Source organism: Empidonax traillii, unplaced genomic scaffold (assembly GCF_003031625.1).
Source record: "Empidonax traillii isolate 1590-97213 ecotype Southwest subspecies unplaced genomic scaffold, ASM303162v1 scaffold45:size3623477, whole genome shotgun sequence".
In the NCBI taxonomy this organism is placed as follows: Eukaryota; Metazoa; Chordata; class Aves; order Passeriformes; family Tyrannidae; genus Empidonax; species Empidonax traillii.
This window is the reverse complement of record NW_020955238.1, coordinates 31,743-55,189: the sequence shown is the minus strand read 5'-3', so window position 1 is coordinate 55,189 and position 23,447 is coordinate 31,743. Positions and strand designations below refer to the sequence as shown.

The 23,447-nt window shown below is 36.0% G+C and overlaps 1 protein-coding gene across 1 annotated transcript in view; it reads left to right on the top strand.

Annotated features, from left to right (window-relative positions):
- The window catches only part of STXBP6 (syntaxin binding protein 6), a 113,857-nt gene extending 110,196 nt beyond the window's left edge, over nt 1-3,661 (top strand). Inside the window, exon 7 of the mRNA XM_027878736.1 lies at nt 609-3,661. Within this exon, the coding sequence (XP_027734537.1) occupies nt 609-632 (24 nt within the window). The 3' untranslated portion in view covers nt 633-3,661. The remainder of the gene's footprint in view (nt 1-608) is intronic.
- Nucleotides 3,662-23,447: the final 19,786 nt, after the last annotated feature.

Sequence of the window (23,447 nt, the reverse complement as noted above, 5' to 3'; positions counted from 1 at the left end):
TTAGCATGCTATTATCTACAGATAGCAATTTTTTATTATATGCAACTTACACCTAAGCTCTCTACTTGGCTTGCAAAGTCAGTTTGTCTACAGATTTTATACAGGATTTAACTCTCTTCATCTTTCTTCTTCCTCTCATTCCCAAATTAAGTCCATTTTTTTAATTATTTGCAATGGAAATACTAGGTAATCATGGAGGTGGAAGGGCAATCAGTTCTTTGTTTTTCATCATTATGTAGTGGCACCTCCTGAATAGGTGTTTCCAATTACTTGTGTAGAATTTCTGATTGTAGCTAACAATCAAGATCCTTAGATCAAAATTACCATTCTGGTGTCTTGCTCTAGCCTTCCTCATAGATAGAAAAATAATGGAACACTGGGAAACATAGCTATGAAAGCAGATAAATCCTGCCACCTCAGCACAGCAGCTTTGCTTACGTGTCACAGTAAAGGGAATGACTGCCTATCTGTGTGCAAAGAAGTTATGGATTTCATACATCTTTTGGAGAATTTGGTTTACAAAGTCTTCTCAGTCAGACTAGTCACAGCTTGATATAGCTATCATTACATGTGATATTTCTTTAATTAATTTTTTCTGTCTTTTTCAGCTTGCCATGAAGCACAAATGCTGAGATACTGCCCAAAGTTGAAATCTTCCCAAGAGAAACTGAAAAGGCTACATTCAGCAACTTTTACAGGAGATCCAGTCTTCTGTGTGCTTTTTCCTTCCAGTTCAGTGGAGATGCGTTCTTTCAGTTTCTGTGCAGGAAGAAGTGTTGCATTTCTGCCTTTCTGACTTACTTGTTTTCCTCTTTTGTAATATTGCTACAAAGTCCTACAGTACTTTCTACCTGTATTTCAGTTGTTACAGAAGTGAAAGCAGGGGAACTGGACCAAATAACAAGCTGATCAGGATTAAAATAGTAATATTCTTCCCTGGTTGTACAAAATTACTGAACTGATTGTGAACATGCTCATGAAAATAAAATCCAAAGAAGAGGTATAATTTTCTTCATTTTATGTAGCATCAGCAGAATGTGAATGTTGGAATTAAGCACCTGGGGTTGTAGCTATAGCGGAGAATAGACTGCTTTGTTCTGGGAAACAGAAAAACTTGTTTCTTCCACACAATGTAGGAAGTATTGCATGTGCACCAGCATTCAGAAGCACATATCTGAATTTCATTCATATTAGCATTTTACATGTTCCAGTTTTCCCTTCCAGACTGATTATTTGAATTGTATACTGAAACCTAAAGAAAGTATGCTTGAGGTTTCAAAATTGAGGAAAAAGTAAGTTTTACGTCTATACGCACATAGCTGGGCCTCAGACACAATCTAGAATTTAGCAATCTGTTATAACATTTATTTTTACCTGTGATTCTGTGGCTAAAGGTCTATGAAGATGAGAATGCAAAGGCTGGGAAAGTGAGACTATTTTCGAGACATCTTTTTTTCATAAATTCTACAGTAAGAGGTTTTTTTGGAACAATTCAGAGATTTGTCTGATTAGAAATACATTTGTGTTAGCTAGTTGTCTGACTTTTAATATAGAGGCTTTCAAAAAGCATGTCTTGGTACAGTAGAATCAACTTCTAGATTGGGTCTCAGCTTCCAGTATGCTGTCACTGGAAGGGTGACTCTACTTCGTTCTGTATTCACTATATGCAATATATGCACAGTATTCTCTTACAAAAATAAGTAGGTTACCCTTTTCCTTCATAGCTGTTTTCTTGAAATTTTAAGGATGTCCTAATATGCTTTGAGAATGAAAAAAAAAAAAAAAAAAGGAAAAAAAGATGCTGCTTTTTCTTTTCTTAAACTGGTAAGCTGGAAAAGAAATCCTGGCAGAAGATACAGCCTTCATCTTCTGAAAATGGCTGTTCTTCATTTTTGTATCTTACCAGAAAAGCTGGCATTGTATGAATGTACTGTATTCATTGTAGAATAAGATTTTTGCATTATTAATGACACTTATAACAGTCTGAAATCCTCAAAGCAGTGCTTGTAAGAGAGATAAAAGCTACTGTAGTACTTGAGAATGTTTTAGTTACTGCAAGCTGAAATAACTGAAAATCTCTTGGAAATACCCATTTTGTAAAAATATGCTTGGTTTTAGGAAAATATTCTCATTCAAACTTAGCTGATTGCATTCAAATTTTGCATCCGGGGTTTTTTTCCTGTAATTTAAACGGGTTTGTATGAAGCTTTTTATTTAATTTCACACTGGGTATTGAGAGAATGGGTCATCTGTGTAGTACCATATGATCATTTAGATCTATTTAGCACCAACTCCAACTGTTACCAAATCTAGAACCATCAAGTGAAATGGAATTTGGGCACTTCTGTTATAAATCAGAACAAGTTTATTAACTACACAAGTTTTGAACACTGTTGAGTTATGTGTAATTAATGCCCTGGAAATGTTTGAACACTGTTGTAATGACTGTGGGTATTTCTGCAAATTAACCAGGAAAACAGTGCCTCATGAGAAATTAAACTTCTGCTAGGTACAAAATCTTAGGCTATTAAAAAAAAAAAAAATTGATTAGAAATCAGTGAGGGAGTATGTTTTTGACCACATAGCTAACTTCTGTCATCATATTTTCCAGTCTTTTTTTACGTATATTCTGCTGCTAACCTCACAAGTCTTGAGAGGAAAAACGAGTAGATTTGGAACTGCTGCCATCTAGCTGGTCTTCTAAGCTTGCAAATAATTAGAAGAAATGTCTAGAACCCAGGTCAGATAAACTTGAAAAGAATTAGCTGTCTAAATTCAAATAAAAAGACATAGATTTTCAAGTGTTTACATGAGTATCAGCTGGACAGGACAAGGCCACAGTTGCACTGCTAAGTTCCAGACCATTTGTACTAAAATATTGCTTTAGTCCCACTGACAGTTCTTCAGCATTTTTTATTTTTTTGTATGCTCCAGTTAAGTGTATTGTTTTTTGTCATAACTCAGGACTTTAATCCAACCATCAAAAGCCATTTACTATGAGAATTCTAAGTAACTTAGTGTTCTTGAATTAAGGAAAAGTGGTTTGTCTGTTTACTTTGTTCTTGCTGTTCATTAAACTACAAGATTTGGTAGTCTTTAGAAAAAAATCAAGATGTATAAATGTTTATCCAAAGGTTAATCTTATAGCATTGCAATTTCCTTCTGGAACTTAGCTTGTAGTGTATACAACGTAGTATCATTAGATAGTCATGTACATAACATATACTATGATTCAGGTTAATGTTTCATATGAAAGAATGTATTTGTAAATTGTAACAATATTAGTAGTTTCTTTATCTTTTTAAAGTTCTGAACAGAATAAAAATAATGTATTATTAGACTTGACTGCTGTACGGCAAACTGTCTTAAAAGGCTACTTTTGTGTCTAGCAAAAGTTGTGCATTATGTGATATATTAACAAAAATGTACTCTCTAAAAATTGATCTTAAAGGTAGGTAGATTTTGCTGTGATTTGCCAGAATTGTAATACTTGCTGGTATATATTGTAACAAATTCCTTGAAAGTTCTCAAAGATGTAGAAATTTTGTGCCATCCTGGGTGTAAAAAAAAAAAAAAAAAAAAAGTGGGACCTACTCTCTTGAGTCACTACTGGAAACCCTGATTTTTGTCATTAAATACTTCAACTGTGATGAAAACAAAACTGTCCTTGGACTGAGTTTTCTATTCAAAATATTTATTTGTAAATGACATTTTTCATTCTAGCAGAATTATATTACATTCTAGCAAAACTGAATAAAGATTAGTTTTCACTGTAATTATGAAAATTTTCTCTAGAATACTGTAATTTTTAAAAAAAGTAGTGGAAACTAGGTTGAAGCATTGCATGTCCAAGCAAATTCCAGGCAATAATTAACACAGGTTAAAGTTAGCACCCTAAAGGCTGTATAGGTTAAAAATAATTCTCTTAATTTATTTTCAATTTACTATGAAATACTTATTCTCAAGTTGTTAATGTTTTCTTTTGGCCATCCAATTTTATTGATAATTTTTTATCAATTATAACTTTAATTCCATGCGAGAATAGAAGGTAGAATTCTTCTATAAATAGAGAGGCAATCCCTTAGATTCGAATGAGGTCTACTTGCGGAATAATCTTATCTGATATGAACTGACTATGCTGCCATCTGTTTTTTCATACTTAAATGTGATCCCTAAGTTCCTAAACTCAAAAATGTCTCATTGACAAATATTGCCAACTGGTTAAATTACTGTAGATACTAGGTAAATTTTGCTAGAATGCATGTTATCCATCAGGGTTGAATGCCATACATGCCTAATGCCCAAACTGTATGAACATTTCATTAAAATAAATAGATCTCTGGTGGATCAGAAACTAATTTGATCGGACAGCATTTTGTTGTAGGTTGAACATAACTATTTGGCAGTTCTTTTCCATTGTTATTGTACGTTTATCCTAGAAGACAGAAAGACAACATTTTTGGTTCATTTTCTGAACATTTTTTTAGATCAATTTCACTATGATGGCATTATTTTATTGATGTTATGATTTTCATAAATCATTATCAGCCTAATTTGCTGCTGTGTATAATTTATGGAAAAGATGATGGGGCTTTGTCATCTTTGAGTCATGGACGAAGCTCAGGCATGAATGGTTGCTGATTCAATATCTGATTCAATATGTTAGGATTTCTAAGTAAAAGATACACTGGTATGTTTAGTGTTGGAGAATATTGTTGCTGCCATATTCTTGAAGGCATAATATTTGACTGACAAAAAAAAAAACTAAGATGCCCGACACCTTCAGCTGCAAGCCACAGTCAATCCATGCACTGCTTCAGGTAGTGAGCAGGTCAGTAGTCCTGTCTAGTACTCATGAAGGATTGCTATATCTCAGATTAAAAATTGCTTTAATTTATTTCAAAAGTATTCCCTTATGGAAGTGGTCAATTACCAATGGGGTAATGACATGAACTTACATAAACAATGATTTTTCTAATCATTCCAAAACCACAGTGTCCAATTCATAGGACATTATTGCGACTTGTTTTGTGCTTCATCTGGAAGCACTGCGTGGTATCTGATATGTGTTTCCTTTTTACTTTTTTTATTTGAGCCATTTATGTTTTTTTGTCTGCTGTCACCTCATGCAGTCTGAATTGTGGTAACCTTTTTTAAACAATAATTAACGTGGCTAGCTTTGGCAGGAGTTCACATGGGATTACAGGCCCAAAAAGTAATTTATTGCAATGACTGAGCAACAATAGACTGAGTCTAAAGATCTGTTACGTGGAGTCGTAGTATTATGACAGATCTTCAGTGTTCAGGCCAAGTATTCAGGGTATAAAAGTAAGCTTGTAAACTAGGCAAGTCAAGTGGCTTGAGAAGTGGAGAGAATAGATACCTAACAAAATTTGAATTGATATTTTGAACAATTTCACAGGTTTCTAGTATCTAAAAGGGTACTGTTGCTGCTAAAGATAGGAAGACAGAGTTTGCATCTGTGTGAAGTGTTCTTTTCTGGGCAGAATAAAAATAAAGTGTGGTAAAAATTCACCAGAAAATGTCGATTGTGTTGCATACTATGTCAAAAAGGAAATCTTCACCATGTGCAACTAAGTAATAATCAACATGCTGGTTTTCAGCCAAATCAGGGCTTTTTCCTATTTCAGAAGGAAGAGGTCTGGGAAAGCTTTCTTTGGATTAGCATGATCAGAAAAATAGGACTTCTACAGAAGGTGCCTTTACTTGCAGGAATTATTAAGATTTTAATGAGAATCCTTCTTTCCAAAACTTTTACCAGTTTTATGAAATACAGCATCTGGAATAATTTATTTGTTTCTGTGAGAAAGCATAAAAGGAGAAAACGTAGAAGAGAAGGCTGTTAGATCCATAAGTAGGGTTATTCTGATAAAAAAGGCATTTGTCTTTAATAATAAATTGATGCATTCATATTTTTTGAGGTTTGTAAGGAACTTCAGTTCAGCCAAACTGAACTAAACTGTTTTTTAGGAATAAGGAAGTGTAAGCAGTGTTCGTAATGCCAGTCAACAGCGCCTAACCTGAGGTGAGGGTGGGCAAGATGCAGGATGAGTTGGAGACTTCTGCATCACCAGGTAAGCAAGTCAGAAGAGGTGATGAGGTAACTTCTGAGAGAGCCTTGTGTTGAGGCACTCCCAGGGAAGAGGACAAATACAACTGTTACTTGGGAGAACACTGCCATAACTCGAAATGTGTGTCTCCCCTGCTTCCTTCTTCATCCAGCTTTATAAACTTAGTATGATGCCTTATGGTATAGGGTATCCCTCTTGTCAGCTGGAGTCAATTGTCCCATTTGTGTCCCATCCCAGTTTCTTGTGTACCCTCAACCTCTTTATAGGTGGGGTGAGAAGCAGAAAAGGCCTTGACACTGTGCAAGCTCTGCTTAGGAATAACTGAGACATCCCTCTCTTACCAGCACTGTTTCCAGCACAAATTCAAAACACAGATCCGTACTGGCTACTGTGTAGAAAATTATCCCACCTAAAGCCAGCAGACCATTCGTGTTTTCTCACTAGTAGGTAGAGAACCATCTGCAATTTCAGCAGCACATTATAGCAAAATTTCTTCAAGACAGTTCTGAGGGAGTTTAAACCTACACAGAGAGAAATGTGAGTGCCCGGTATCTTACCTGTCCTTTACTGTTGCTTCCCCATGTGCAGTTGCGCAGCACTTCAGACAAGCTGAAAACAGGACTGTTAAAAGTCAGAGCACTGAAACTGTATGACATGTATTATTTTTCACTGAGGCCATGAACAATTGCAGAGCTGCCAGTGTCTGGCTGAAATAATAGCTGTATATGTAGGATTCTTTGCAAGACAGATGACTGAGAAAGGTATCATTTATCTGCCAGGCAAGGTTTCATAACTCTTGGCATCCTTTCATGAGGATCCCATCATTAATGGTTAGCTCTTGCTAATTACCTCAACTTAGTAGGTGTTGGATTACAATATTTTTTCTCTTTTTTTTTAAGTATTCTATATGGCAATCTCTGCAATGGCACTGAAAGAGGGTGATAGATGGGAAGGTGAATTTTATGCGCTTATGTTCATTGACTGGGTATGTTTCATAGAATCTGTTCCTCCATCTCTGTCTGGTGCAGTACACATGCAGAGTTATTTATGAATTCCTTACTACCCCAACTATCTTTCCTAGTTCCCGCTTTTGTACAGTTTTCAGAATAATGGTTTTCTATTATTGCTCACTTGAAAGTATCTCCTCGTAATGGGTGCCTACACAGCTGAACTCTCGGTATTTTCAAGGCCAACATGAAGTACTATCTTTAGTTCTTACCCTTTGGGGTTTGAACAGCTCCTGTTGTGTTATTTACTGACTGCGGATTGTTGCTGTTTGTAGATGAAGATGTAGACGTGCACTGCAGGTAAAATGAACATACGTCACATCACAAGGGCAAAGTTATAAAGAAGATGTTTCAGCATGTCTGAAAAGATCCAGGAGAAGATTTCACAGTTTGTGAAATCTCATAGTGTTAGATCACCAGCCTAGGTGTTTCTTCCTTGTTCTTGCTAGAGGCTTTCCCCTAAAGTCTGTAGTGAAGCTGTAATAAATAATACGAGGTACTTGTCTTGAATGTGGGGGGTTTCACTCTCTTGTAACAAAAATTCAAAGAGAAATACCAAATTTCTTTCATACAGATATAAACTAAGGCATGGAAATAAGTAATTTACAGTAAATTAACAGGCAGAAATAGAATGGATCTCTGAGAATACAAACCCCAGATTCTTTTTTCCTAATAGAAAATGTCAGGATTATAATGGAAATATTTTTAGTTTCTTGATTTGTTAAAAGAAAAGTACTGTTCTTGCTGTCTGGGTTTAAGTCCTGCCAGCAACCAAGCACCACACAGTCCCTCACTTCCTCCTCCAGGAGGACTGGGAGAGAATCTGAATAATAAAAGTTAAAAAACTGATGGGTGGAGTTTAATAGATAAAGCAAAAGCCACGCACACAAAAGCAAGACAAGGAATAATTTGCCACTTCCTGTGGCCAGGCAGGTGTTCAGCCATACCCAGGACAGCAGGGCTCCAGCATGCCTGCCAGTGACTCGGGAAGACAAACACCATCACTGAGTGTCCTCCCCTTCCTCCTTCTTCGCCCACCTTTATATGCTGAGTGTGACACCATGTGATGTCAGATGCCCCTGTGGTCAGCTGAGGTCACCTGTCCTGGCTGTATCTCCTTGCAATTTCCCATGCACTCCAGCCCCCTTGCCAGTGTGGCAGTACAAGAAGCAGAAAAGGCCTTGGCTCTGTCTGAGCCCTGCTCAGCAATAACAAAATCACCTCTATATTATCAACTCTGTATTCAGCACAAATCCAAAACACAGCCTCATATTAGCTACCAGCACACTCACAAAGACTTTTTTTGATTCCTGCTCTAGCAATATAGAATCTTTCATCACGTACAGTATATGCCATCTGCAAAGATCAATCTGTTGTTGCAAAACATATCTAGAGAAAGACAGGCACCAGAGGAAAGGCAGCAATAAAATCTCATTGCTGCTCTATTTGGATTTTAGAAGCACTGCAAGAAGCTGTCAGTTTTCAGGCTGAATGCTTTTGTATCAATGCAATAAAAACCCAGTTTAAGATATCTGGGGGAACACTGTATGTATGCCCTTTGTCACAGGCTTTAGCAACTGGAAAAAATGTTTAATGCCTTGTGCTCAAACAGTTCTCTGACATTCTCTGGTTTAGTGTAAGGACAAAAGCATCTCTGTGCCAGTCACGCAGAGTGCCTTGTGAGTGTCAGCTTTCATTAAACTGCCCTTTTGCAACACCGCCCCGCCCATCCTAAAAGTATGGAAAAAGTAATTCGAGGAAAAGAAGATAAATCCTAATAAAGCATCATAAATACTCGTGTTATGCAATGGTATTTGCTATAGGAATTCATATTGCAAACAGTATTTTGGGTAGCCAAACTTGAACAGTTTTCTTATCTCAGCAGAATGAACTTAAAATACTCTTCAAAGTATTTTCCGTCCCTGCATCTGGAATTTAGAAATTGAGCATTTGATTCTCAGTTGAAGTGAATATTACAAAAGAACAACATAGTATAAACAGGATGAGATACTTTTAGAAGTAAGACTTACCATTGCCCATGGATGTCACTCGTTAGGGGAGTCATGCAGTGAACACAGGATGCACAGGAAGACCAAAAAGTCATGCTAAAGAAAGGAGGGTAGGCTGGGCCACCTTGACCTTTAAAGGACAAGAGAACTCAACCATTTGAAGATGTAAAATGATGTGATCTGAGACTGTCATGAAAGATATAAGCAAGGCATTCATGTAGAGTGTATGATCTTTGGAAGTTTAAGAGAATTTACAAACAGAAAAGTAGGCAGACTTTGGTTTTTTAACACTGAACAGTTTAGCTGTCTCTAGTGAGCAGCATAGGATTTCATTTTTAGGTATGCTCATAATGGCTTTAACTCAACCATTTCTTTGGAACTGGTAGTAATAAGGTCTTTTATTTTTTTGAATTGGAGAGAATGAAGAGGAGGGTTGGCTGGAATCCTTAGAAAGCACAAGGCAGAGGGTTTCTAGGAGTTGATGATAGGGTAAGTGTTGTTTATATAATCACAGACTCCCTACGTAATTTTTGTGCCTCAGCTTCAGCTTTGAGATTTTTACAAGCTGGAGCATGCTGTCCAGGAAAACCTTTCAGAAATCATATGTCAAAACAAAGAAAACATGCAAGTACACCATGTCTTCTCATGACAACAAGAACATACGTGGAGTCCATATTTAATGGAGCGAGTGAGTAAAATCAATACTTATTGCCAGACATACCCAGGCAATAACTACTCATTATAAAAATGTCATCATGTTTGAATGAAAAAGGATATCTTCCAGTAAGAAAATGCAAGTCCAGTAGTTTTTATCTTATCACCTCCAGCTGATCCCTTGAAGAATTTTTTAGGCACATTATCAGACGTAATTCAGATACGAGGTTGTAATGAGTTCATCAGTTGCATTCTGACAATTACCTGGGTTCAGGCTTAGCTATTAAAGCAAACTTGCTTAAATTACTTTAATGGATACCCAGCCTTTGTGCTTTATGTAAATGTGGTTTATTTCACAAATATAAGTCTAAGAGAATCTACATGATCAGTTTTTATAGCTTGACTAATGAGTTAGGATTGCCTGACACAGTATAGCACAAGTCACACAGCCACGGTTTAACGCTTGCCACTTCAGTTATTGCAAATAAAGTAATTTGCATTATTCTTTTTCTCCCTTTTCTGAATTTCCCCATAATATGATGAATCTGTTCTCTAAAAGTCCAGAGATCACTTTTCCTGAGTTATGTATATTCTTTCTAGACATTAGTACCAGAAATTTAATCAAAATAAACATTTAGCTGCTTTTGCTGCAGTAAACTATTTGCTCATGTAATCCCAGTATTTCTCTGGGTTTTTCAAGACCCTCTCAGAAAGGTTTTGAGGAATGACATTAAAAGCATTCTGTTCAGGAAGTTTGCTGAACTAAAAAAAAAACAAAAGAATAACATGAGGAGAAGCCATTTCTACTGTCAAAAGACACTTAGTGAGCTAACTGGGCTATTTACAAAAGCTAAAAGGAAAATAAAATTTCTCATAATTCATTTTAATGTTGATGATTAATATGAGCAATAATAATGCTGTGCCTTATTTGTTGTCTATTGTGTAGGCAATAGGATCCTAGAAGAGATTCAGAAAAGAATTTTAATCTCTTGACTAGCAAACATAGCACATACTGCCATAGTGACTTTTAATGTCCTACATTAACTGTTTCTGTAGAGAAAAAAATAATCCTTTATTGCTGGTATTGAAAGGATGTACAACTATACTCAAAATTCTGAGAGTGTGCAAGGGATGTTTTAAAAGTTTATTATTTATCAGGTGTTGAAAATTAGTTAAGCCAACTGCATGGTAGAACACAGTTCGGTTACTTGAGAGGAAGTGCTGAAGAAACTCATTATTTTCTTGATGACTTGTCAGGGAAAGAGGAAAAATTTGCAAGAAATTGTATATAATCTTTACTATGTTTTTACTTGTGTTAGATAAAATTCCTTCTCATTTTTCATGGTACTAATTTATCATCCCAGTATTTGTCATTGTGTAACAATATATACCCTCAGGCATATGTGTGTCAGAATTAGTACAAGTTTCTTCCTCTTCAACAAACGTTACACATTTTCAGATTTTTTCAAACTCTATTTGAAAAAGAATATTTTAATCTCATTGCTTCTTGTGCCTGTAGGCACTCGTGTTCAGCAATCACACTTGTTTTGAGAGAAATTCTCTGAAATGTTTTTATTTATTGCAGTGTGTGTTTAATTGGTTGTTTTTGCTGCTATTCTCTGTGTATTAAAGATATTTTGTCAATATTCTGTGTGTGTTGTAGTAATTAAAAAATAAGTGGTGCATTTAACACTAGCTCTGCCTTGAAGGATTATTTTGCTAAAGCACAAGGAATTTTGCAATGGTCTCTTATGTAATGTTGCGAGTTCATTCAATGATATAGAAAATAACTTTCAATTTATTGATTTGGTCTCTTAAATGTTGTAAACTATAAATATAGTATTGATTCCCTAGTAAAATTTATTATTGCTGTAGGTGTTCTTAGCCTGATAGTTAAAATTGATTTATGGTCAAGGATACCCTTGGCCACCCCTGGATCTGAAATTTCAGTTTGTGGAGTGAAACATTAGCTTGGATACATACCTTGAGTTAGATAACAAGTGTTCCTTCTCCTCTTTTGCTTTCACTTTGTTTTCCTCTGAAAGAACAAAACCTGGCCATGTAGGGTGGCAGAGAGCCTCATACTTCAAGGCCCTTTTGAGATGCCAGGGAAAAGAGAAGGTGGAATAAGTGGCAAAGCACATTCTTCTTCAATGTTGAGAGAGAAAAAAGATTGAGACTCACCTGCCCAATATGATAAACTGCGTTATTTAGAGCTCCTTTGAAAAGTTTAAAAAGGTTGAAGAGTTAATATTCTTTATGTCTCAAAGTGTGAACTACAGGAAGTAGAACCCAAGAAATAGATTATTTCTGAGAGCACCTTAGAATGGTTTCAGAAGTGTAGGCAAGAAATGCAAGAAGGAGTAAAAGAATAGGTCTTTCTGGTCTAGGATTAAGTTCTGAATGATGAGAGATTACCAAAGGTAGTTGTTGTAAGAGTAAAAAGGAGCATCCCAAACTTTCTGGAGCATCTGAGGAAGAGACATGAAGAAATCTACTTTATTAATTGTAATGGTTGTTAAAGTTAGAATTCCAATGTCAACTTAAAAATCAGAGGAATTAAAAATTCAATTTTTTGGTCAAAATCCCTTTTGATCATGATGGAGTTCATACTTAGTACTGCATGCACTGGATCAATTTTTCACAATCCTTAATCTCTGCAGGCACGGTACTTAGTTTTAGTTTCCAGTAAATGGCATCTTTATTGATTTGCCAGCAAAACAATGCTACAACGACACTGGCATGAGGGAGCCTCTGTTTGGGAGGTTAGTTTTGCTTTTGTTTAGACACATTTTTATCCCCATCTCCCTGGTGTATTCACATTTTTCAGTGAAAATTACATCATTTTTTATGTAAATATTTATCTCTCTAGCACTGTCCCTGGAGTTTGGAATTGACTGTGAACTTGTACAAGTCTCATTCACACCCATCTACTACTTGTTCATGGACTTGTATGGAAAGGAAAACAATTTACAAATGCACAAAATGAGTAAGTAGAAGTTCTATTACATGTGCACATGCAACAGTAAAAACATACCCCAGTACATTATATTTCTAATTTGCAATATGACTCTACAATGTGACTCATTTTCCACATAAAAATCCTTTATTTTCTACAGAGTTTTGTATCCTCTATCCCAGTTTTTTTATTTGTATCTCAGTAAGATGAATGATGAGGTCACCTAAACTAGGAAACTGCCAAAAATTAAAAGATTGTCTAAGAAAATTATTTCTGAAACAGTAGGTTATTTGTCTATGTGGTAATAAATCCTTAACAATGGCCTGTGTTATTAATGTATCCATCTATTAAATCTTTTCTTGCCTATTATAGTGATATTAGGTTTAACTGAAAAAAGCTCTAAAATCCTTCCATGCTTTTGGATAAGTTGTTTTACTCTTTACATGCAATATAGGAAATACTAGTATGGAGTTAATGCATTACTAATTTAAAAAAATGTAGAAAAAATAGAGCAGTTTCTCCATCAGAATTTAATTTTCTATTTCAGATATGTTTTCTGAACTACTATATTTTAATAATTGTTCTTAAAACTGAGGTAGCTGGTCAGGCTATACAGGAGATAATTCACTCTTTCTCTGAACATCCTTCACAAATAATGTGCCTTCTCACCCTGTTACAGTACATAACTGCTATTGATTACCTGCTCTCAGCTAACTTCTGTTCAGCACTGAAGGGAGCATACGGGTATTCTGACAGATTTATCAGAACGTGCAGAATGAAGTTTAAAGAGGTGAGAATTCTAACCTTCAGCTGAGAAGCCAATCCAAGCTGCTGTGTGAACTGTTTTCTTTAATTACTCAAGTAATTGCATTGATATTTTCTCTAGCTTTAGAAATATATATATATGGCATTTTTGTTTCTATATACACATGCTAAGAAAAATTGCACAAAGGGGTGTTAATTTGCTTGGACAAAAAAACCCCAACAGACTCAAAACAAGCAAACAAAAAAAGCACCTCCCCTCCTCCTTCACCCCCCTACTCCAAAAAAAAAAAAAAAAAGCAAAGCCAAAAACTAACCTTAATTTTGAAACTTTGAATTGTAGCTTATTTTTAAAAATTTGATTCCTAGGAATAATATAGGAATACAATGCTGTCATGGTTTATCCCCAGGTGGCAACTAAATGCCACATAGCCACTTGCTCACTTCCCCTTCTTTGCCACCCCTAGTGGGATGGGGAGGAGAATCAGGAAAGGAAAAAAAACCAACTCTTGGGTTGTGATAAGAACAGTTTAAGAATTAAAAGTAATAAAAATATTAGTAGTAATAATAATAGTAATAGAGAGGGAGAAAAGGAAGTAAAATGGAAGGCAAGTGATGAACAATACAATTGCTCACCACTTGCTCACCAATGCCAAACCTGTCCCCAGGCTGCAATTGTTCCCTTTTCAGGTAACTCCCCCAGTTTATACCCTGAGCATAGCATGTGGAATACCCCTTTGGCCAGTTCGGGTCAGTTGTCCCAGCTATGCTCCCTCTCAGCTTCTTGTGCTGCTTCTCTGTGGCAGAGCCTGGGAAAAGTCCTTGACTTAGGCACAGTAAGCACTACTTTGCAACTAAAACATCAGTGTGTTACCAATATTATTCTCATACTGACTCCAAAACATAGCACTGCACCAGCTACTAGGAAGAAAACAAGCTTTGTCCCAGCCAAAACCTGGACAAATGCCAAGGACCAGAAAAGTTATAATGAACTTTATCTGACAGTATTGCAAAATTTCTAACAAACAAGGCAGTCAAATTGGTAAAAAGGAGTTTAAAAGGAGTTCGTATTATCTCTTGAAAGAACATGCAAAATAACAAATTTCAAAAGAACCTACTGATATTTGGGAGTGAAATAGGTTAAAACAGGTTAAAAATGGGAATAAAAAAGAGATATTATATTTTATCTATATAAACAGCAGAACTTGAAAATTGTAATAAAAAGCACTCTAGGTGGATGTAGTATTTACTGAATATTCAATGACATCTAAGTATCTCACAAAAGAAAATGAGGAGATATTTAATTTTACAGTTTTCAGCAACCCCTTAGGTGCCATGAAAACATGGTCAATGAGAAAGAGCAATAATAAGTGATTGTGATTTAGTTACCTGCATTCTTCAATCTATATGTTAGACTCAGCAAGAAAACCTTGAAGAGGATTGTCTTTACTATCCTTTAGAAAGCATCATGGTATCAGTGTTGGGGTATGTTCATCATAAAATAGCACAGACTGATAGTGGTTGGACAGCTGAGGCTCCTGTATGGAATAAATAAAAGGAGGACTCTCTTGGATATGGTGATCTATTCTCTTCTGAGTCTGCAACTTGGGATAACAGGTGATTATAGCATTCCACCAAGAGCAGAAATATGAGGATAAGAAAAGGAATAAGGAAGGAAAAAGAAAAGGGAAAGAACTCTGCCCCTGTCAAAACTAGACAAAGACAAATTTAGCACAATTTCTATCCATTTATTTTATGTTTTGCTAGACTTGCTATTATTGAAATCATGCAAGATTCATTGCAAAAGACAAAGAAAACAATTTAACCAGAAGTCCCTGAGCTATTTTCCTGCTTATAACAGGATGTGATTGTACCCTGGACATCTAAAGATTTCAAAAAGATAGGACTGGTGTGCTCAGAATTTCTATTTTGACCTTGGAGGCTCAGAGAGGTTCAGAGATTTTTTTATCATTTTGGTGAAGAGAGAAGCATGGTAATAGTGTTTAACTTCCAGCAAGCGCTAACATAGCAAACAATAGAAAAAAGTTCCAACTAATTCTGTGATTGCTGAGACCTCATTGTGAGCAAAAGACAGGATATTGGCAAGAAAGACCTGGATATTGGTTTACTGTATCCTAGGTTATGCTAGCTCCTTTTGTTATACGTAAAGCTAATCATGCTGGTCACATGAATCTATTTAAGTGGCAATATTAGATGCTGGGTTTTTTACATCAGTATTATTTGTTGATGCCTGCAGTATTATGCAATAAATGGTGTTATGATGAGAACAGTAACACCCACCATAATTCTTCCTCCTGTCCTTTCCAGGAGGACAGTGGCTATTATTCAGCAAAACATCATGATTCTGGGCTGAAACTACCTCTGGCTTAGGTCTCATTCTAAGCTGTAGCTCCCCTGCTTGCTTTAAGGGAAGGAAGAGGTTGTTTGAGTTTTTTTCCTGTTCTATGTTGTCCATATAGAGATATAGAAAAATTCAATTATTTTTTCTACCCTAAATTACGATACTAGTCACAGGAAAAAGAAATCTCTCCTGCAGATGAGAAAGTTGTCTTTCCTTTATTCTGGTTCTTCCCTTTGATGACATATGGCTTCATTTCAGAGCTAGAATAAGTCATTAGAGAACTCTTGGTGATGCAGGAAAAAAATACTCATGACCATACTGGTCCTTTTACTGCATGTGACTAGTAAATACTGGATAGCTCTGACACTGGTGTCTACAAGAGAGATATAGAAATCCTAATAGGTATCTACATCAAGTAGACTTGATGTACAAAGTGGGCTTGGAGGGGACACTGTTAAAGGTGGGAAGAGAACTGGAAGAAAGTGCAATGTGGAAAATTAGGAGTGGATCAACTTCCTTGTTAATAAAAAAAAAATAAAATTGTTCCCTACTTCTTTGATGTCTTGAAGTATATGCTGCATTAGCTGATACTTGCCTGATGTTTAGAATAGATCTTTGAATTTCAGCTCTGATTCCAAGAAATGCGTGTACTGGAGTGGAAAATATTTACATATAAATCTTTACATTATTCAACTGGCTTTTTAGAAATGAACCTGAGTTCTTGTATGCTGTAGAAAGCACATCCAACCAAGCTGCAAACTGAAAAATACTTCATGAACTAGTTGCAGAGGGTTTTATCCCTGACATCATTGTCATACTGTGACTGAAAAAAACCCAGCACTACGTTAGAGCATAGACAACCATACCCTTATGGCTTTCATCATATTTTTTAACTATTACTCCTTTTACAGTACTTTGGATGTATATTTAAAAGAAGGACATTTTCATGTTGGAGTGTGTCCAGAGAAGGGCAAAAAAGCTGATGAAGGGTCTGGAACACAAGTCTTATGTGGAGCAGCTGAGGGAGCTGGGGTTGTTCAGCCTGGAGAAAAGGAGGCTCAGGGGGGACCTTGTTGCTTTCTACAACTACCTGCAATGAGGTTGTAGCAAGGTCAGGAATAATCTCTCAGGTAACAAGTGACAGGGTAAGAGAAATGGACTCAAATTGCACCAGGGCAGTTCAGATCTGATATTAGAGAAAAATTTTCACTGAAAAGAGTGGGCAGGAATTGGAACGGGCTGCCCAGAGAAGTAGTGGAATCACCATCCCTGGAAGTGTTCAAAAAATGTGTGGATGTGGCTGCTGGGGGCATGGTTTAGCGGTGAATGTAGTTCTGCTGGGTTAATGGTTGGACATGATGATATCAGAGGTCTTTTCCAGCCTAAACTTCTATGATTTATCAGGTGGCTAACTTTCTGCTGTCTCCTGTAAAGCAAGGCTAAGCAGCAAAAAACCTCTGTGGTTTGTTCTATTATTAGAAGCCAATTACTGCCTGGTTGTGGACTTTTGGGAAAGATTTATCTTTTATGTCAGCAAACTGAAAGACCAGCAGCTTGGTAAATGTACAAGAGGAGGCGGGAATATTTCTGTGATAACTTTGTTTTGGTCCAAAGAAGCCTTCGTGAGCATGCAGGTTGTCTGGTTAGCCAAAAGAACAAAGGCTAGTGAAGCTGTCCAGCTTTTGCATTTTTGATTGTAGCCATAGAGAAGAACCTGAGATACTGAACAGAGAATTTTGCTTAAGATACTGGAAGCGCATCAACTCTTCCAAATAACACTTTTCTAACACTCATCCAAAGAGCCATGTTGTCTTCATCAAATGTTTTTTCTTGAGCTTGCTGTGAAAGTTTGTTTTTTAATGAAGCAAAGGTGAGATTTGTGTTTTAAAAAACTGCCCCAGGTATTTGACCAGCGGAAGAATATATAGCTAGGAAGCATCATAGCTAAAGCTTTACCATAACAAAAACTGTGAAATAAAAACATTTGGAGTATTTCTTACATTTGAACAATTTTTTTTTTTCTGCACAAACAAATTTTTTCAAATATATGCAATTTTCTCCCAAAGTAGTTCTATTGGCAAATTTATTACCTGTTTTGCTCATTCTTTTTTTCTGATATCTTAGTTGACCAATTTCCTTTACCTGGTAATAATTCAGTTTTTCTGGGGCAGTTCCTTTCACCCAAGCCTATGCAACATTACAACTATCAGTGCTAGAGTCTGCTGCCACATTATCCTTATTCTTATCTCTTTTGCTTAATATGGTTTTGACATCCTTCATTACCCAGCATTCTCCTCTTCATAATTTCTTTCACTACAAAGCAAACTGTAAAGTTTCTATTGTTTTTTTTCCTATTCTTTAGATTTCCCAGCAAAGAAAGTTATTGTTCACAAAGTCTCAAAATCTTTTTGCTACTTTTGTTATGGAAAAGTAATAATTTTCAATACGGCTTGCATTCTTGTTCTCTCTTGCACGAAGAGAGGTCCGACATGAGCAGAGAGAAGTTTGGAACTGAAGAGCAACAAAAATAATCTGCAATATGGGAAGAGTCTGCAAAGGGAAGAGTCTGAACTCTTCCTTACATTTATTGTAGCAAAGAAAATCAGAGAATACATGATGATGACTTTCAAATATATAAAAAAAAAATACAAAGAACAAAAGATTAAAGTGTTTCATAATAGCTTAGGAAGCAATGGTGTTACAATTGCAGGAAAGGAGATTTAAGTTAGACAATAGATAATATTTCTTAATAGTGTAAATATAGTTGAATGGGCATTAATAAGTGTTCTGAAAAACAGAAATGATGGAGCTATGATTTATTTCTCTTGAGGCAGGTAACCTCAATATCCATTAATGGCTCCAAGACTCCTGATCTCTTTTCTATTAGCTGTTCACTTAAATAGACTCAATCAAACTGGGTTTCACATCATCATTATCCTTGTACTGGCTCTCGAAATGTACTCATTACATCATGAATTAAATTAGATTGTAAGTGACCTTCCCTTGACTGCTACAAAATGTCAGTTCAGTATAGGGCACAGCAAAAAAAATCTATTGAAGTTATTCTGAAATACATCTCTCTAAGGCTCCTTGAAAATGAGGAGGAATGAAAAATACAAAGATCAAAAATGGGGGGGGGGCGGGGAAGTAAAATTGACTGGCTTGTCACACTTCTGAATAATCTTGGACTATGTCACTGAACATCGTAAGCAGGGTCTGAAGTTGGCAGTTGCCCTTAATCAAAACTGACTTCATAAGTTCTTTGTGATTGTAACTGAACAGCTACGTTGCAGAAGTATAAAACATAGATGTGACCCCTTGCCTAGCAGCATTAGCGTGTTATTTTTCTCTGCTTTCCTTATTTTGTTCACACATAATAGTGAGCACGAATGTAAAAACTTCAAGTGTAAAAATTCTCAGAAAGAAATTGCTGGACTGCTTTTTTCTGCACTACGTGTAGGAGTTTTTGATTAATTAGTATTTTGCATTCTATCTCCACATATGAAGAGCAAAAGAAAGCTATAAGAGAAAGCTATAAGGTTATACATTCATATTAAATTCCTTTATCTTACCTTATGTGCAGTGGGATACATTACATGGCTCCAGAACATGTTTGAATTTGTGCTTAATGGTGCCTGATGATACCTAGTAGGTTGAAAATAGTGAACTAGACATTTTGATCTAGACATTTTCTGATGCCAATTTTTTCAGTTTTTTTATCTTAACTTACAGGTAAGGTGAAGATCTTCATCACATCTTCAGGCCTTCAGGAGTTGAAGATTTGCAGATTAGGAAAATTTCCTTTGCTTTGCTTCTTATGTGTTTGACCTTTAGCCAAAAACTCTAACTTTTTTCCGAACATCTGATACCGTGTGGTCAGCCTTAGTCACTTTTTAAAGTAAATAGACAAAATCTTAAATTTTGTTATTTAAATGAAAGTAAATAGACAAAATTCCAATCAATACTAGGATTATTTCTTTATTTTTTTTATATGGTTCAGATTACTTAAATCACACATATGAGTTTTAATGAGTAATTGTTTGTTGATTATTTTAACTGTCTGACAGCCATCAATCTACATCTTTTTAGTTCCTATAGTGTTTTGTATCAAGTTTTAGAACTAGTCAATGATCCAATATATACCTATAGTTATATACCTGTTTAAAACTAATTAATGCAATGGAACATGTGGTTCTGACCTGTGATCAACTGCACCATATCTATAACTCCTGTGAATGAAAGTAAGGGGAGTTAGTGAATGCCAAAAGATTAAATTCAATTGCTTTAGCATTATTTTAAATAACCAAAAGTGTTTAGAAATGAGTGATTCAGTGGCTGTAATTGTTTTTTTCATTTTCTGAGTAAAACAAGATTAATTGCCTGATAAAATATTGCATTAAAAATTATTCTTAAGTTCAAACATTTGAACTTTGTGCTCTTATTTTACGCATTTTACTTAGTTATATTTTAACAGAATTACTTCATTATATTTTTCAGTTTTAAATAGAAGGTCGTGCTTGGTAAAGGTCTAGTTTAAATCATGTCCATTAAAATAACTCCTACTGTTTTGCAAGTGATTGGAACAGTAGGTACCTTTGCTGAAATCTATTTTTCCTCTTTCTGTTAGAATATATAAAAGAATCAAGAGGGGGGAAAGAGAAGTGTCCTTTCTACCAATGATGTTCAAATTTAACAAGATAACTTTAAAGCTATTTTTGGAAATACACTTAAGGGGTTACATTTCTGCCTAATACAGCTCTGTAGCTGATAGTGGATGATTGTTTCAAATAATACTTATTAAGTTCATGGATTCTAGATTTTTACTTGTCAGTGGTAACCTGCTGTTTTCATAAAGCAGATCTTGCTTTTTAGGAGAAGGCGGTAATTCAAATCAGTCAGCATAAATCACCTCCAAGTTTATAGGAAATTAAGGATGATAATTTGAGGGGTTATCTTAAAATTGTCAAAATGCTAAAAATATTGTATTTGCACATATATATATGTAATATATTTTCCCATTTTAGAAGACTGGGTTCAAGATCATCTAAGGAACCTGAAAGTAAACAAATCCATGGGACCTGATGAGATATATCCCACTGACTGGAAAAGGGGAAATATAACCCCCTTTTTAAAAAGGAAAATGAGAAAGACCTAGGGAACTATAGGCCAGTCAGCCTCATCTTGGTGTCAGCAAGATCATGGAGCAAATCCTCCTGGAAACTGTGCTAAAGCATTTGACACTGTCCTGCATGGAGAGACATGGATTGATGACAGACCTCTTGGTGGATAAGGAATTGACTGGATGGTCACATTCGGAGCTGCGATCAGCAGCATAGTGTCGAGATGAAGAGCAGTGATGAAAGGTGTTCCTCAGGGGTCACTACTGGGAATGGCACTGTTTAACTTTGCCAGTGACATGGACAGTGGGACTGAGCGTACCCTCAGCAAGTTTGTTGGTGACACCAATCTGTGTGGTATGGTCAATACACTGGAGGGAAGGGATGCCACCCAGAGGGACCTGGACAGGCTAGAGAGTACAGGCTGGGCAGAGAATGGATTCAGACTAGCACTAAGGAGAATGACTTGTGGGTATTTGAGGATGAAAAGGTCAACATGATTTGGCAATGTGTGCTCACCACCCAGAAAGTGTGCTGCCTCTGGGATTGCATCAAAAGAAGGACGACCAGCAAGTCAAAGGAGGTTATTCTTCCCCTTTACCCCACCCTTGTAAGACCCAACCTGGAGTGCTGCATCCATCTCTGGGGCCTCCAACATAAGAAAGACATTGACTTATTGGAACAAGTCCAGAGGAGGGCCATCAAGTTGATCACAGAGCTGGAACACCTCTACTATGAAGACAGGCTGAGTTGGGACTGTACAGCACAGAAAGACACTGGTGTTGAGCTGACACTCAAGTCATATATACAAGCTTTTCTTCAACCATGGATGTTAAGGAGAACATGTTTCTTAAGGAAAGACAAAAGTCTTTCATAATCACAGATCTCTAGCAACTGGAATTTTAGAAGATGTATCAAATATTTTGAAACCAGTAACATTATTTCAATAATTAATGACCCTTTTCCCCCCAAAATAATAGACTTGTATTACATGCTGTAAAGGAAATTGGTGTTGTCAGACCTGGAAAACACAGCTGAATTTGGAAAAACACTTGTACACATATGCAACTCTAGTGACACTCATGGATCAGCTTGCAGGACCAGCAAAGCATTCTTGTATACAGACTAACATCTATATTAATCTATATTGTTATTGTGTTATCAGTTAGGACACCAACTAAACAGGTCCATCACAAGAAGTATTAGAAATGTTAAGTATTGTTTTCATTTTCCTTTTAGAAGTAATTCCAGAAGTTGTCATAGTGGCCAAAGTTAAATAAAAGAATATTCAAAATAAATCTAATTTTTTTTACTTACTTTCACATGTTTTCATTTTGCTATTCTGAACATGTTGAATTTTTTTGTTTACAGTCTGATTAAAAAGAAAGAAATACAGGTTTTAAAATAGATCAGAAGTCAAAAGAAAAAAAAAAAGAAGTGGTGACCTTAAAAGTCCAATATTTAAAAGAAAAGACATTGCCTCTCATTGAAGCTGGTGGGAGACACATCTGAGATTTTTCTGTTCTACTTGGGAGCTATAGTTCAGAAGCTCTCTATTTTAATACTTAATCCAAACATAACGAGTAAAGCAAAAGGCTAGCTGAATAAGGCTATTAATCTTTTTCTGTATGGAGAAAGATTCAACTTCTAACTGTACTTTTTATTGTAAAATACAGTCATAAGTCCTGAAGATTCTGAAATAAAGTCTATTTTGACATCCCGCTAATAGCTGTTCAAATTGAAAATGTTCTTGTGCCAGCACACCGCTGCCCAGCTGGTTCAAATGATAGATGCTTCCTATTTTATTCAATTGGTTTCCAGCCTCTGGATTATTTGCCATGCAAAGGCTGCTGTCCTAGAAAGATTCTGGTATCCTTTTAGAGACTCAAGACGCTTCCATTAGTTTTCTCCATGCCTTTTTTTGTGAATTAATCCTAGCACAGTTGTGACTATTTACTTTTGATCAAACATAAGGGACAAGGACTGCAGTTCGTTTACTACCTCTCAAGTAACCATGTCGAAGTGCATTATAGAGCATGATGTCTGAGGAGGTGTTGCTGCTATCTGCACTAAGCAGGCGCATTTGCAAATTCATGAGCTATTTTTGAAATTCAAAAGCTATCCCCTGACCAGTTTCTCATTTTGTTTTCTGCAATAGAATATTCAGAGGATTTAATTGACTTTTTCTGAAAGTACATTACTGCATCTTTTAAATATAAACCAATAATAAAAATAAAATATGTATACAACGTAAAACAAATATATGTGAATGATGGCCTTCTTTCCTAACCACAATTCTCTCTTCATTCAATGCATTTCCAGCTGAAATTATGGGGGTTTATACAATTTCCATGCCTTTCATCAGCTTTCAGTTACCTGATTTTTTTGTGGGTGTTTGTTTGGTTTTGTGGGTTTTTTTTTAGAACAAATTATCCTGCTCCGTGATATGTTCCAGTGACAACGTACTTGTCTGTGCTCATACACT